Raw genomic sequence first — 15,796 nt, 5'->3', positions numbered from 1 at the left:
GCGTTTACTTAGATTTATCTAAGAAATCAATGACATCAAAACTTTTTTAATTAATTCGTTTTATAAGAGTCACTTGCCTGCTAATCAGTTACTGCACACATCGCAAACGGGCAAAATTTCTTCCTGGTAGTCATTAAGTCTCTACGTGCATGTAAAATGCTGAATTAGCGAGGCAAAAGTCAAGTGTTTGTAAACCAAAACCGCTAAAGTGAATATTTAAATCTTTCTTTTATTTACTTATACAATTGATGTAACTTAATCTTACATATATCATTACATTTAAAACCCGTTGTTACATGTCTAACGGTATTACATAAGATTTTACAGAATAATATTCAATCTGCGAAATGGTATTATAAAAAATACTAATCTATTATTTTAATCCTGATGCTGTATCTAATCAATAAGACTTGTCATAAATATTGATATAATATGTTTAGTGGGCTGTTACTTGTACTAACAAAACTGCTTTTGACGTTTTGGTACACAAAAAGAAAAGGTTAATTGTTGGTTTAAAGCTGCGCCAACTTAGCCTTGCTTAACTCCACGTGTAATGTTTCAATATTATTTTATTTTGGGTAATCAAAATTTCATAAAACTTATTAACTAAGGTACTTAAATCAAGAATATGTGCAAAATCGTTATAACAAAAGTAAAACAACAAACATATATTTTATTATAACTTTATAACAACAAAATCTAAACCTATTGGAAGTTATTAATATTTCTTAAGTTCACGCTTTCACCTCAACTTGGCAGTTCTCGGTCTTACCTTATTTATGCGATAAAAAGGCTATATTGAAATAATCAAAATTAAACTGTGCCTGGCTAAAAGTATTGCTGAATTTGCATTTTGCTGAATTTGCACCATTATAATGATATGTTGCCTAAAGCCATAGTAAGTGACGTAATAAATAAGTTTGTGGAAGCAACGTCGTCGCCTAATAAAGTTATTTAACCGCTTTTGTTTATTAGGGCAAAGTCAGGACAACTTTAAAAATATACTGAACTTTTGACGCAATTTTTAAATAAATATTTTTTTATTATTATTTAACCGAAGTTAAATTAAATGTCACATAACTATAACTAAACGTAAACAAGAAATAGTTATTTCGTAAATATTACATACTAGGAATACAGTTAACATACCACTTTCTCATTTATAGTGTTCCTAGAACGCAATCAGCTTCGTGTTTTAAAAACATTATAAATCAAAAATTTGAGAATAACAAAAACTTGAAAAAATTGTTGAAAAGTAGTTGTTGGGTAACACTTTCGCTACAGTTGTAAATCTCTTGGGCCCGACGTAGTCGATGTAATTGCTGAAATCGTATGTGCTGATTTTTTTTCGGTAAAGCAGCATATTAAGTAGCGACAATAGTATGATAGAGTCCGTTTGGTCTCCTTACGCATTTTACTGTTTAATATTGTAATAAATTAAAATATTTAACCAGTTCAAAAACTTCGAAAAAAATAAAATATTGTAATTGTGTTATTTTAAGTTAGTCAGTAATTTAAATCTGCCTTGGTAAAGATGTGTTTAAAAAATCCAACAGCATAGTATTTTAAAATACGATATAGACTATTAATTTTCAACTAAAATTTTGCCTTGTTAAATATTGCTCTGGTTTTATTAAATGGTTTTAAAGCTTTAAATACAAACCTGGAAGCTAGGTTATAAAAAATCGGATTTAGGCATTCACTTAGCCTCAAAGCAACATATGCCAGCAAGCCAAACCACCAGTCAAAAACTCTTTGTGCATTCGTTGTTGTTGGCACGCTTACAGTGTAAAGGTGAAAAGCTAAACAAAACTTATAAGGTAAGTTTGTTTTGCATAAATTTTACCGTAGTACACGAATAACATGCATTAAGATAGATGTTATACATTATGAAACCCAATTCTGAGTGGGAATTTTGGTAAATGTTTTTATGATTATAAACTTATTTTCTTCTTAGTTTTACTGTATTTTAACAAATCACTCATGAAAATGCAGTAATAACCTGTTTGTGGTATGTATCCAATTAAAAATGAGCCGACAATTAGTCCTAGTTGAAGTAAAATTTGATTTTCTTTTCTTCTTCGTCTGTTCTCAATACAAGTGTCCGTTTGTTTTTGAGCTGTTTAAATACAAGGTTATTATTAATTACAGTGCAATAATTGACTTTAATAATCGTTTGCAACACAATTAGAATAGGATGGAATTAAATTACAAGTGGTAAAAGAAACAATTTTATCCTATATGTAAATTGCAATAATTTGAGTTTTTAGATTTGATAGATAGAATTTGTATTTTATTTTATGTACATTTTCAATAATTTATTGTTAAAAATGCAATAAATAAAAACTAAGCTGCTTACATATTAGTTTGCTTCTATTTTTGCGTAGAAAGTGTAACTTTAAGCCAATTGAAATAGATAATACAATGACACATGCAATTGGAATGTAAAAAAATAAGGAATAGGCTACTTGGGTGTACAGTGTAAAGTTGTTAATCCTATAAATAAAAAGATAGCGTTGTTTTAAATGCTTAATTCTTAAGCCTTAAATTGGGGCCAAAACTTTGTAACAAATAACGTATTTTTGTGAGAAAATTTTAGGATAATGTCACGAACTTTTCCTTAATTTATATGTAAAAAGTTAATAAAGTTTTATGATTTGCAAATCGGATTATGGAATATGCAATTGCAACATTTAAATTGCTTAAAAATGATTTCCTATCGTTATAATTTCCCACGCTTAACTAGTGAGAATTTTTCACCCCTTTGATTTATGCTTTACTAAATGTCAAACAAATTTAATTGTTTTAAGCTAGGGCTAAAGTAAAGACATTTATAAACAAAACGTTATTAAAACTTATGGAAGAAGTAAACCTAAAACGACCAGCCTATATAATATTACAATATTTAAACTTATTTAAAATAAAGCTAAACAAAACAATTTTTACCACATGTAATTTAAGGTGCATGATGGCCACTTTGAATTCGGTAAAGGACTGCTTCGGTTAACTTTGGTCGCGTTAAACCAAATAGAAAACGGAATAAACCCGACGCAAAAACTCATAAACCAAACAATGCTGATAGTAATCTGCACAAGCACATTTTGATTTTAAATTGTAAACTTCAAATTAATAAAGTTTTTTTTGTACTACACATAGAATAAACAAACTGAAAATATTGATGAAATTTTTACAAAAATCATTAAAATCGTAACATCTAATACTATATCATTGAAACATCTGATATTATCAGAACAACTTAAAGACTGTTTGTAAATGTGGTTAAATGTACCTTGGCTTGCCTTCTTTTAATTTGGGTAAACCTGTGAGGCCATTCCACTGATATATATCGTAAGATAGCAAAACACAAAATATGAGATGACGTCACGTACGAAGTCCATAAATCTAATGCCCAAAACATCTAAACACAATGAAAAAAGACAATTTAAACACAACAATGTTTCGAATTTTAATATTTATTTTCGCATTTGTAAAAATTTGTAACAATGTTGTTGAGATATTATTGTAAATTATGCCAGGTAATAGCTTACGTAAAAAACATTACAATCGGATGTGTAATAAAACTTGACACAAAATAAATAAAACCAATTCGAACCTTGCAAAGAAAATCAGATGCTGCCCAATATTCAAATCCCCACGTTCTTCGATAAAGCGACAAAGGGCTAATTATTGCCGATATTAAATCACTTGCGCAAAGGCTTACGATAAACAGATTAAATACTGACCTGTAAAATGCAAATAAAAATCACCTTTATTGTTTTAAAACAAAATTTTAATATTTTTACCAATCGATATTTTTTATTTTTTGGTATTGATTTGATCAAAAAATAATATTATTTATTAAAACAGATTTCGAGGGTTTACAAATATTTGATTTTAAGATATACGTTTATTAAAAATGATCATCTACTAGTATTTAAATTACCTTTCTTGCAGTAATATAAAATGTTATACAAAAATTGCATTATATCCAATATGCACATAAAAATATGTAAAAATGTATTTACCTTATTTAACATTCAACATACTTTTTCTGAAGAAATATATAGTTAAATTTAAATATTAATATTTATAGGGCAACTGAAAATTAACAAAAAAGTTACATACTTTAATTTATGAGATCGAGTTATCACAATGATAGTAAGAACATTAGCAAATATTCCGAAAATTGTCGTCGGTATAAATAGAACAGAGGCAACCACAATTCCGGGTTCACTAAACGGAGTTACATAAGCCCTGTTAAAAACAAGAGTTTATGTTTATATTCTTAAGTTCGTGATAAAAATTTAAACATAAACTGTAGGCGTGTCCGTTTGTAATTTTAAACAACATTACGTTTGACAATAGCTTATTATTCTGATTTGTACATATAACAACCTAATGGCGACTAGAAAACTTGTACATAAAATTTCCGAATTGTTCTGCTTGTGTTCCGTTCTAACTTATGTATTTATAGGCGTTAAGTTGTAATATAAACATGAAAACAAAATAAAAAGTTAATTAAAATTTATTGCCTTACTATTATTTTAGAAACGTGTTTTATTGTAATATGTAAACAGATTAAAACATAAACTTGTTTTAAAACCCGTGTTCAAAATTAATACCTATAAGATCTCGCTTTTACAAATTTTAAACAGAATTTTAAATACAAATTTACTGGTTTTTGTTTTTTTGGGTTTACAGATATATTACACTCATTGTAAGCTATTCATGTGTTTTATGTATAATAAGCGCTTTTTTAATCATTATGTAAATAAGTAATCTTGCATCTAAACCAAAACTAAACGATTATTCTACTATGGTGGCATAGAATAAACCAAAATGGAATATAGAAAACATTATTTGGATTTAAATTTTATGAATTGTAGTTATTTAGGTTTACTTTTTTTATTGTTTTAAATAGTTACGTAATATTACTTTAAAACAATGCTACTTTAACGTAAAAGTTAACTAAGTTTGCAATTTAAATAGTTACTTACTCGACTGTACTTAAATGATTGTTGGTTGTTGTTGTTGTTGTTGTCAATGTTGTTGTATATTCTAACGAATTCATTTCTAAGTTAACAAATGTAATTTAAAATCAATAAAAACTTTTCTTTATTCGAAATCCTAAAACAAATCCACCAAAATGTTACATGAAATATAACTTGTCATAACAGAACAGATTACTGTAAAATTTGTATTACGAAACTTTTATAGTGAATATTTTTAGTTAAAGTTTTTTAACATATTTTCTCCACGATAATGTTACAAAGTTAACTTATTAAATTTTATGTTATAAACTGCCAACGTTATTCAAAGGCAAAACTTTTAAAATAACTTCTATGATTTTTCACGTAATATATGCTATGACAAAAAAATTACGTTATTTTTCTAAACTTAAACAACCTTACTTTAATTTTTAATTTTACCTAACTCTGACTTGTTTATAAAAAGAAAGGATTGTTCTGTACTGCAATGACATTATAATAAAATACCTTCAAGGAAGTATTTTACTGCCCACGTAATTTAATTAACCTAAACCAAATCCTCCAGTTTTGCTATTGCTTAAATTGTTGGTCACGTGACTTACCAACGGTATTTGCAATTTGTATTTTCTATAAGCAATATTGCATGATTTTTTCCCACGTCAAATATAACCGTTAAATACGCGGGGTTTTGAGTTTAATATGACATGCTATTGCGAACTATCTGTGTAATCTTAAAAACTGAAAAAAAGCAATCGTTTTTATGTTTTTATAAAAACGTCGAAACACTATTCGCCAACCGAGTCAACAGTTTCCTCTATTACTGTTGCGAACAACTAAAACCAAGGAGTGTATATTCGTTAACTACATCCGCTTGCGTTTTTCTTTATTGACAAAACCTGTTCGTTTGTCAGGCTAAGCGACAGGTAAATTTTGTGAACTCATTTAAATGGATTTAGTATTTGAATGCCAATGGCACTTTAAGTCTGACCTACGCAAATTACACAGCGACTTACGTGAATAACCTACACATGCTTTGTAATTAAGTATTTAAGGAGTGGTGTAGTCAATCAATCTAATTTTATGAAGAAAATAATAATTGTAGAAGTAAATTAATACTTTATAGATGGCAAAATAAAAAAAATTTACATTTTTTGTGATAAAAATTTGTTGGATTTTGTCCAAAAAAATTATTAAAGTAGAAAATCCTGTTAACGTATTGTTAAAAAATTATACTCACAACAAATTTATGTGCTAATAGCATTTTTATTTATTTATTGCTTAAAATATTTTTTAAAACATGTTACCTTTTTTTTAATTTAAAAAAAAAATTTATGGTCATGCGTGGATTGCACTAACTATTTACGATGAGTGATTAGTATACTATTATTTACATGCTTGTACTTTTTATGTGTTTTGTTTGGAAAGGTGGATAGGAGTGATTAGTTCAAAATTGTGTTCATAATTTGCACGTGCAGACGTGTATCAGGTTTTTATTTTTAAGCAAATAATATAGTCTTTACGGAACCATATGTAAACGTGAACATCTTTTCGCATTCGGCGAATTTTAGTTAACGATTACATCTGGTACCACAATTTACAGGATCCTGTGTTTTTTGTACAATCCTTTTATAATCATCACTCCAAAATATTTACTAAATTTTATTTGTTAATATTTTTAGATATTTGTTAATATTTTTAGAAAGTTGTAAATTTGGCTTAAGCTTAAAACTAAAGCTAATTTACATCATGGCCTTTTTGTTTGACTCTGCTGTGATGTTTTCCACTCAACTTCTTTTCTTTGGTTTTGGCTGGGTTTTCTTCATCTGGCAATTATTTAAAGATTATGAATGTCATCATAGAACTGTACAAGTTATATTTTCGTTAACTTTTGCATTATCCTGCACCATGTTTGAGCTAATAATCTTTGAAATTATTGGTTTACTCAATGCAAGTTCAAGATTTTTTCATTGGAAATTGAATCTCTATATTATGTTGTTTGTGGTGGTGTTTTTACTGCCATTTTGCATAGCATATTTTGTTATTGGAAACATTAGATTTCTACAGAAATACAAGACAACTGCTGCTGCATTTATATGGTTATTGTTTATGTACTTTTTCTGGAAAATTGGTGATCCATTTCCAATTTTAAGTGCACAACATGGTATATTATCAATTGAGCAAGTTATAAGTAGAGTTGGCGTCATTGGGGTGACAGTCATGGCTTTGTTATCTGGTTTTGGAGCTGTTAATTGCCCCTACACTTATTCATCATATTTTCTTCGCCATGTAACTGATGCTGATATACTGGCACTGGAAAAAAAGCTCTTGCAAACAAACGAAATAATCATTGGCAAAAAGAAGAGAATTGCTATTGCGAAACGAGCTAACTCGTTAATGGGGGTATCTGATAACGGGGGAGGGCTGTGGGCAAGAATTAAAACAGCTACAACCGCTTCACCCACTACAAGTGAAAATATTCATCAATTAGAGATGGATGTTAATATGCACGAGGAATTAAGTAGACAATTGTTTCTGGAATCGGTCGATTTACATGCTTCAAGAACTCGAATTGATTATTCAAAAACCTTGAAAGGAAGATATTTTAATATTCTGGGTTATTTTTTCTCTTTGTACTGTATGTGGAAAATATTTATGTGTACCATAAATATTGTTTTTAATCGCGTCGGCAAAAAAGATCCTGTGACTAGAGGAATAGAAATTTTAGTTCACTATCTTGGGTTTGAGTTTGATGTTGCATTTTGGTCTCAACATGTATCATTTATCTTGGTCGGCGTTATGATTGTTACTTCAATAAGAGGCTTGTTAATTACTTTAACAAAGTTTTTTTATGCGATTTCAAGTAGCAAATCTTCCAACATTATCGTAATGGGATTGGCTCAAATTATGGGAATGTACTTTGTGTCTTCAGTTCTTCTAATGAGAATGAATATGCCTGAGAGTTACAGGACAATAATCACACAGGTTTTGGGGGAGTTGCAATTTCGGTTTTACCATAGATGGTTTGACATTATTTTTTTGGTCAGTGCTTTAAGTAGTATTGGATTTTTGTACTTAGCTCATAAGCAAGCACCTGAAAAACATACTGTTAAAGATTTAACTCTTTCTTCCGCATTTAGAGAGTAAATTCGGGAATAATTTGTGTGATATTTTGTGCAATCGATGCTAACTTGTTATTTATTAACACCATTATCTTGTAATAGAAAATCGAAAATTTTATTTGTTGCTTGCATTACTGACTGTTATTGTATTACAAACAAAGGCATGTTAATTTATTAGTGGTGGGTAAATTTTACTTTCTAATAATTATTTTCACTAGCTTATTACACTGTTTTGTCCCTAGGTCTAATGGGATCAAAATTTTTAAATGAATAACTTTCAGAAGGTGAAGTTGGAGTGTAAAAACTTACAGGAATATTTATGTAGTTTACCGGGTGTGTTATTGGATAGCTTGTATGAGCATCCTGCAACATGTATGGCTGTATTCAGGTAACTAATTTTATGTAATAATTTTTGATATTTAAAAATAAAAAAATGTTTTAATAAATATGTTTCTGATAATTAAAAAAAAATCAATAGTGTTATGGCAATTGTTATAAGGTTATAGTAGCAATTTTTGTAACGTTTTTGTAGTTGACATTTCTATATTATTATATTTTTTTTGTGTATGCATTGGAATATTTTATATTTTATAATATAGAGAACTGCCGGAACTAGCCAAATATTATGTAATGAAAGTTTTATTTGTGGAACAACCAATAACAAAAGCTGCAGCTAATTCTTGGGTCACAACAAGTGCTAAACTGTAAATTATTATTTTTATGTTCAGGGTGAAGTTTTTCATATAAATATTGCTTTTAAAAAGCACTTAATAAATAATTTTATTATTTTAGACTACTTTATTACCAATCTTTAAGTTTTTCTTATTTTGCTCTAGAGAAAGTTGAAAATAAACTATTGTTTTTCTCTTATTTTTGTTCTCAATCTGCAAATTTAAAGATCGTTTCAACTGTAATTAATAAAGTTATAAATTTTGGTTAAAAGTGAGCATGAGAGGGCAATCAAAGCTTTGTGTAACTTAAGAGTTTGGAATGAAACCTCCTCACAAGGTGGAACATTTTCAACGTTTATCCTCAACCCAACTTTTAGAAGAAATCTGCAAAAAGCTATAGTTGGCGGGTGATTCTTAATTTCGTTTTTTTGTGTTTTTTTGTATTTTAATTTATTTAGTGTTGTACTTAAACTTAGAAAAATGTATATATATAAGTAATTTTTTTACGAAATGGTTATATTTTTGTGCTTTAAAATTATACTTTAATTTCATTTTTTATAAAAAAAAAAAATTATAGGGTTTTTCTATAAATTATTAGGAAATAATTTTTTAAGTTTTAAACAGTGGAGAATCATGGTCAAGTACAGCTCACTTGGGTCCTGATAAACACACTAAAGATGAACAATCTCTTGATAAATATGCATTAGAAAGATGGGAAGTAGTTTTACATTACATGGTGGGATCTGAGTCCAATGCTGTAATTTGCCAAGATATTAAAGATCTCCTTCTTCAATCTGGGCTAATGAGGTTTTTGATTTTAATTGCCTTTACCTTAAATTTTTCATTGAAAAAGAATGTAATGTATTACTTTTGATGTAGATTATTATTTAAATCGCCTAGATTATAATTTTATTGCTGCACCATTTAAATTCAAAGGACTTTTCTAATAAGTTGTATGGGGAGTTATTACAAAAAGTTTGATATTAAAATTTTTTTGCATTTGTTAACACAGAAAAGATGAAGAGAATGGGCGACAATATTCTATTATAACTGCAAAAGGTTTTCAGTTTTTACTTCTAGACAGACCCTCGCAGGTAAAAACTAAATTTTATTTTAATATTTTTTAAAAACCCATTGCTTTAAGGATTGGTTTTTGTAACTATTTTAATTTGACTATTCCAGGTTTGGTTCTTTATATTGGAATACTTAAACTGGGTTAGAGAAAAGGGAAAAAACTTGGTTCTTATTTTAAGATTTCTTTTTGAGTTAAGTTTTTCTACACTAGGAAAGGTGAGAAACATATTAACTATAACAAGGTCATATTTGTTAAAACTCTTTTATTTTTTGCTATCTTTTTATAGTACTTGTAAGTGTTTTTTAGTATTGTCCATTTTTTGTGTATTAAAAAAGACAGAATTATCTTCTCATTAACGCAGAGAAATAAACTTAGAACACTATAATTCAACTCTGCTCAAAATAGCCTTGGAATTTTGTAAAAAATAACATAGGTTTGAAATATTTTTAAATAGGATTTACCCACAGATGGGAGAGATGAGCATGTTATCGCATGTTTACAACATCTTAGAGAGATTGGATTAGTTATGCAAAGAAAGGTATTAATATATACTTTTTATTTATTTTTTAAAAAGTTTGTTTGATTATGGTTAAACAATATAGATAAACATAAAAATTGCTTTGATTCGGATTGAATCCTTTTTTAAATTAAATATTATTTTGCACCGCACCGGGTTGCGGTAATATCAAAACAAGAGTCTGTACTAATAGCTAAACTTTATGTACCTCCTAAAAATGCTTACAAGAATATAAACTTATACATTTTTTTATTGTAGAAAAAATCTCGTCGTTTTTACCCAACTAGGCTTGCAATAAACCTAGGAAGTGGTATAAACGATCCCCTTAGTGCAAATAATAAAGATGGTTTCATATTGGCTGAAACTAACTACAGAGTATATGCTTACACCAGTAAGAAAAATCTTTTTTTAAAATGATATCAAAGTTTTATATTTTATAGATGTTCTGCTAAGAAAGATTAATGTTTTATATGGTTTAATTACATTTTCGATGCATATACTTGAACATTGTTTACATATTTTTAGATTCAGAATTGCAGTATGCCATACTCTCTTTATTTTGTGAGATGATTTATAGGTAAAAACTGGCTAAAATTTTTTTTATATATACTTAATTTATGTAATTGTAATATGGGGTTGAGTTACAGGTTTAGTTAAATAATATTACGATAGAAAATTTTTTTTTTAACCTTATATAAATCTTAATCCTTGATGTGAAAAGGTCGACTTCATGACTTGAACATAAAATAACATCAGTGACCCCAACCCAGTCTTGAGTTCCCTTTGGCAGTTTGGGATGTAAGAGAAGCTCGATCATTACCCTGCTGATTAAGTGCTGGCTTAGCATGAGTTTGAACCTTTATAAGGCCTTACCCAAGGGGGCTACAGCATAAGAGCGGTGGGAATTGAACCCATGACTTCATGAAGCCAGAAAGCTTTCTGTCCACTAAACCATGCTGCTGTTTTTTTTTTTTTGTATATATCTTTATTCTCGATGTGGGAAAGTCGAATGTGCGACTTAAACATAGAGTAACAACTGTTACTCCGACCCAGTCTCGAGTTGCCTTTAGCAGTTTGGGATATTATATATTATAATTGCCTGGTAATTATGCTGCTGATTAAGTGCTGGCTCAGCAGGAGTTCATATCGTTTATAGCGCCTTACTCAAGGGCGCTACAGCATGAGAGCAGTGGGGATTAAACCCACGACCTCATGGTGGTGTAGCAAGTGTTCTTACCACTACACCACGCTGCCGGTGTTGATTTATATTTTGATATGTTAATATTTCACACTAATTTAAAGATTTAAATTTAAAAAAATTACGTTATTTTTTTAGATTTCCAAATGTATGTGTGCTGCAGTTAACACGTGAAAGTGTACAAACTGCTGTTGTTAATGGAATTACAGCTGACCAAATTCTTAACTTTATTACTGCAAATGCCCATCCAGATATGCTTAAAAATGTTGGTTCTTAATTTAACTAGTTGTTTATTGATGAATGTTTTACCATAACATTACCATTACATAAGCACAATGTTGGTATCTTTATGTGTTTAACCCTCTATTTTTTTCTTATATTTATTTAATATGAATGTTGGAAGAACGACATCCAACCTTAACATTTTGCTTTGACAGTTTTGAATTTTATTGATTTTAATATATTGTCTTATGATAATTAGCCAGTTAATTAGTTTTTAGCCTAACAGTAATAGTTACTGTTTGAACCTTATTTAAGGGTACCTCAACATAGAAGCAGTGGAAATCAAACACTTAAATCAATGTACCGAAGCCTAATGTTCCATCAACCATATTTCCAGATAACTGTTTAATGTATTGTTTATTTTTATTATATATTAATTACACCAACACAACAACCTAGGATCCTATTATAGCTCCTACCCTAGCTGATCAAGTACGTTTGTGGGCATTAGAACGAGATAGGTTAACTTTTCAAGATGGAGTTCTTTACAACCAATTTTTAGCCCAAACTGATTTTGAGGTGTTAAGAAATTATGCTAAGGTACTCATTTTTTATTACCTAATCATTTTTTTAATTCCTTGTTGGTAAAAATTTATATCTAAAAATTTCAGCAAAATTAAATTTATAAGTCATGTGAAATATTTTATTGTTATACATTTTAAATAAGGCATTTGATAAATAAACAAATAAAAAGGTTTCTAGCAACTGTATAATACCATAAAGCATAAAAATATAGGATATAAATTATTGAGTGGATTGGTTTTACTTTTTTTACAATACTATCTTAGTACACATTTTTATATTAATAGGAACTTGGTGCACTGGTCTGGGAAAATACAGCAAAAAGATACATGATTGTTACTAGAGAGGCCCATGATCAAGTAAAACGATATTGGAAAAAATATAAAAAAGATTCAGAATAAAACTATGCATAAAAATGTTATACATCAATTTGCTGTGGTCATGGTTTTATAAAATGTTGCCTTTTAACCATGTGTGGTTAAATGGCAATAAGGATTTTTTGTAAAAATCGGAGTTTTAAGTTATTAGTTGGCATAGTAAAAAATAGGCAAAGTAAAATTACATATTTCAAAATAAAAATTGATTGGGGGTTATGTTAAAACCCATGCTGGGTCATGACAGCCTCCATGATTTGAAATCATATAATCAGTTATATCATCAAGATAACTATCTGAAACATAGAACTGATTTTCCTCAGCTTCGCGCTTCAATTTTAATCTTAAAATCTCGTGTTGAGTTAAATTTTGAACTTTTATTGCAAACGACTTATATGCTGGTGAAACACCAGTTACGTCTTTAACCGGTGAATGAGCTTCTGATTTTCTTTTTTTTTGTCTTAATTTTTTCAATGCCTCGTCCATTTTTTGGCGGCCATATTTGTTAATTTTTTTCCATAATGTCGTGTTGAAATGATCGTATAACGCAATGTCCTAAAGAAAAAACTATGTGTCAAAAGGTTTATTTACTTACTCAACAAACTCCTTTGTACTTTTTTATTATATAATAATTAAGTCTAGGGTAAAGTACATTGATTTATATAAGTTACACCTACCAATTTGTACATTTCATTAAAGTCTGTTAATATTTTTCCTGTTGGTTCTATACTTTCGTAATCCAGGTTGATATTTGAAGATTTTAACTTAACATCTTTACTATTCATACCCAATTGATCCTTTATTTTAAAACAGTGATGGTTAAATTTTTTAGCCTATTTGACAGGCCTCAGACTACTTTTTGTTAGGTAAATTTAATAAACATTGAAAACTTTAGTTATGTACTATGTATGTATAAGGGCTTATTTTTGGTATAATGTTCGACGTTTATTGGAAAATTATAGTGTACATTTCTGCTTGTTTACAGGTAAAAAAAAGTTAAAATCTGTACAATCGTTGAATTGTTTATAAAGCTATGGATAAGCGAATACGTCGATAAAAATTTAAAATACAACGTTGTGACGTCATAAACGGTATGACGCCAAAGTTGAATGTTTAAAAATGTTTTAACTTACATTTTCTAAACTTCGTAATGTTAAGAATACTATATAAGTTGATAAATCTAATTTCTTTAATTTACATGATCGCTTTAAACCAGTTGTGATATGCGTAACCGTTCAACACTATTAAAAAATAGTTATCTTTAAAAAAATGGATAAAGTTTATTAGCTAAATTTACGCTACAAGGTTGAATTTATTATCAGTCTAATAACTTTTACCCATTTTATTAAAGGATAAAATGTTTGATAAATTTCATGTTGCAGCATTTGTTTAATTTATATAGCATAACTTAATAACGGTTAGATATTATATTAGGTGTTTTTTTTAAAACTTACCATTAAAAGCACCATAGACTCGTCCATATATTCGGTAATAACCATAAAATCAATGTCTTTTGAAAGTGATTTAACTGCCTGTTTTATTTTAGTTTCGTCTTCCAGCAACGGATTTAGACCGAGATCATAAGCTTGGTAGTTTTTGCTTCTGTTCGTTTTAATAGTAAATTTAATAAAATTTCAGTTAAGGTAACATTTTATAAGAATAAAAAACTCTTAATTTGTTAAGTTTTTTTAATAAAAAAGACTATAATCTAAAATAAAATAGGATTTGTTAGTGTTTTACGGACTGTTTTCTTTTTTACATTGTATTCGTTTCAATAAAAATAATTGTTAAAATTGTTTAAACATTAATGCAATAAAATGCGTTAGGGTAGGTTACTGGCCTAAGACATACTACACCTTAAAACTCACTTAAAAAACCAGGGGATTGAAGAGTTCAGATTTTTTTTAGCAAGATGAAAATATTCAAGAAAGCGGATTGGTTTACCATGTGCTATCTGAAAAAAGGGATAGGAAAGACAAATTGCATCTTTCAGCCATCTTGTTATTATTCGTTCGTTGGGTAGCGGGTAGTAATAGTAAAACGAAGATTGAAACTGATTCCAAGGTTTTCGCATGACTGAAATATATCTATAAAGAAAAAAATAGTAAAAAAAAATTATAAATAAAAGATTAATTAAACATAAAAACGTTTAATAATAACAAAGGCAATTTGCTACACACAACGTTTTTTATCTCTAACCTCGTAATAGGCGACATAAACTTTTCCATATTTTTTCTGTGAAAACGCGAGTGTTCTAAAAATGCTTCATAAGGTTTTTCGTTTTTTGTAAAATTAATAATAAAACGTTCGTCGATAAATCCTGGGTAACCTCCAATCATGGATTTTGGAAACAACTAAAGGTGAACAATAGTAAATAAATTATCTCACGTCGCTTTAATTTACTTTATATTTATTGATGGTTAAAATAAATAGTACTAGTTTACATTGCTTTACGGTTAGTCGACTTACCGGGAACACTCGTTTTAGTTTTTTTCTATCCAAATAGTGTTTAAACGCGGTTCTTAACACAGAACTTCCGGTTTTGTGTGTTTTTATGAACGCAAAGGGGACTCCGGCTTTTTTTTGTTCATCACTTATAGTGGCTAAAATCCCAACGTCTTTTATTGCAAATTTAGTCTTACTTGCGGAATTCTGTTTTTTAGTCGTAATTGTGCTTAAAGCAGTTTTAATTGTTGTTTTAGTTGTCTTTGATGCTGGCTGTAAACCCTGCCCTTTTTTAAAAATTGTTGATTTCTTAATGTCTTTTCGAGGCAAAAAATTAAAATTTCTTTTAAAGTTTGAAAATTCTTTATTTGATAGGTAATGAAGTAACATAAATATCGAAGCACAACCAAGTGCGAAATACAGTGTAGAAAAAACAACTTTAACCATCGCAGATTACCAACCAGTTTGACCTTATGTCAGAATAGGTAAAACTTACCAAATTTAGTTTCTGTTCTTAAATAACTTGAACTTTTTACGAAAAACTGAACACTATGATAGTGTATTTAAGCTAAAACCGGCTAAACAACTATCTGGAAGTTTAAAAT

At 28.7% G+C, this 15,796-nt stretch overlaps 4 protein-coding genes across 4 annotated transcripts; 2 read left to right on the top strand and 2 right to left on the bottom strand.

Annotated features, from left to right (window-relative positions):
• Positions 1 to 1,099: 1,099 nt before the first annotated feature.
• LOC145741927 (growth hormone secretagogue receptor type 1-like) lies at positions 1,100 to 5,129 on the bottom strand. Its single transcript, XM_082559624.1, has 9 exons — positions 4,998 to 5,129; positions 4,126 to 4,254; positions 3,614 to 3,743; positions 3,290 to 3,418; positions 2,947 to 3,086; positions 2,360 to 2,496; positions 2,003 to 2,119; positions 1,664 to 1,802; positions 1,100 to 1,417 (listed from the first exon to the last, which is right to left on the bottom strand). Exons 1-9 carry the CDS (start codon positions 5,069 to 5,071, stop codon positions 1,279 to 1,281), a joined length of 1,134 nt encoding a protein of 377 aa, XP_082415750.1. The 5' UTR covers positions 5,072 to 5,129; the 3' UTR covers positions 1,100 to 1,278.
• A 1,555-nt stretch (positions 5,130 to 6,684) lies between these two features.
• LOC145741167 (Golgi pH regulator-like) lies at positions 6,685 to 8,349 on the top strand. Its single transcript, XM_082558698.1, has one exon. It carries the CDS (start codon positions 6,735 to 6,737, stop codon positions 8,130 to 8,132), a length of 1,398 nt encoding a protein of 465 aa, XP_082414824.1. The 5' UTR covers positions 6,685 to 6,734; the 3' UTR covers positions 8,133 to 8,349.
• Positions 8,349 to 13,821, top strand: LOC145741168 (general transcription factor IIH subunit 4-like). Its single transcript, XM_082558699.1, has 12 exons — positions 8,349 to 8,495; positions 8,707 to 8,811; positions 9,051 to 9,185; positions 9,403 to 9,585; positions 9,791 to 9,872; positions 9,961 to 10,068; positions 10,308 to 10,391; positions 10,629 to 10,761; positions 10,896 to 10,947; positions 11,707 to 11,833; positions 12,250 to 12,390; positions 12,660 to 13,821. The coding sequence occupies exons 1-12, from the start codon at positions 8,374 to 8,376 to the stop codon at positions 12,771 to 12,773; spliced, it is 1,386 nt and encodes a 461-aa protein (XP_082414825.1). The 5' UTR covers positions 8,349 to 8,373; the 3' UTR covers positions 12,774 to 13,821.
• LOC145741166 (galactosylceramide sulfotransferase-like) lies at positions 12,514 to 15,796 on the bottom strand. Its single transcript, XM_082558697.1, has 6 exons — positions 15,216 to 15,796; positions 14,946 to 15,100; positions 14,615 to 14,833; positions 14,201 to 14,348; positions 13,424 to 13,543; positions 12,514 to 13,301 (listed from the first exon to the last, which is right to left on the bottom strand). The coding sequence occupies exons 1-6, from the start codon at positions 15,636 to 15,638 to the stop codon at positions 12,963 to 12,965; spliced, it is 1,404 nt and encodes a 467-aa protein (XP_082414823.1). The 5' UTR covers positions 15,639 to 15,796; the 3' UTR covers positions 12,514 to 12,962.

The sequence above is a fragment of the Corella eumyota genome, chromosome 2, assembly GCF_963082875.1.
Source record: "Corella eumyota chromosome 2, kaCorEumy4.1, whole genome shotgun sequence".
NCBI lineage: Eukaryota > Metazoa > Chordata > Ascidiacea > Phlebobranchia > Corellidae > Corella > Corella eumyota.
Note: the sequence above shows the minus strand (reverse complement) of the source record. Positions and strands in the feature narration are given on the sequence as shown.

Coding starts and splice junctions, on each gene's coding strand:
- LOC145741927 (XM_082559624.1), bottom strand. CDS start 5,071: ATGAATTCGTTAGAATATACAACAACATTGACAACAACAACAACAACA. Junction 4,255..4,997: donor AATCATTTAAGTACAGTCGA/GTAAGTAACTAT, acceptor TGTTTTTAACAG/GGCTTATGTAACTCCGTTTA. Junction 1,418..1,663: donor TTTTATAACCTAGCTTCCAG/GTTTGTATTTAA, acceptor AATATTAAACAG/TAAAATGCGTAAGGAGACCA.
- LOC145741167 (XM_082558698.1), top strand. CDS start 6,735: ATGGCCTTTTTGTTTGACTCTGCTGTGATGTTTTCCACTCAACTTCTT.
- LOC145741168 (XM_082558699.1), top strand. CDS start 8,374: ATGAATAACTTTCAGAAGGTGAAGTTGGAGTGTAAAAACTTACAGGAA. Junction 9,873..9,960: donor TTCTAGACAGACCCTCGCAG/GTAAAAACTAAA, acceptor TGACTATTCCAG/GTTTGGTTCTTTATATTGGA. Junction 10,762..10,895: donor CAGAGTATATGCTTACACCA/GTAAGAAAAATC, acceptor ACATATTTTTAG/ATTCAGAATTGCAGTATGCC.
- LOC145741166 (XM_082558697.1), bottom strand. CDS start 15,638: ATGGTTAAAGTTGTTTTTTCTACACTGTATTTCGCACTTGGTTGTGCT. Junction 14,834..14,945: donor TTTATGTCGCCTATTACGAG/GTTAGAGATAAA, acceptor TTTTCTTTATAG/ATATATTTCAGTCATGCGAA. Junction 13,544..14,200: donor AGTCTATGGTGCTTTTAATG/GTAAGTTTTAAA, acceptor TTTAAAATAAAG/GATCAATTGGGTATGAATAG.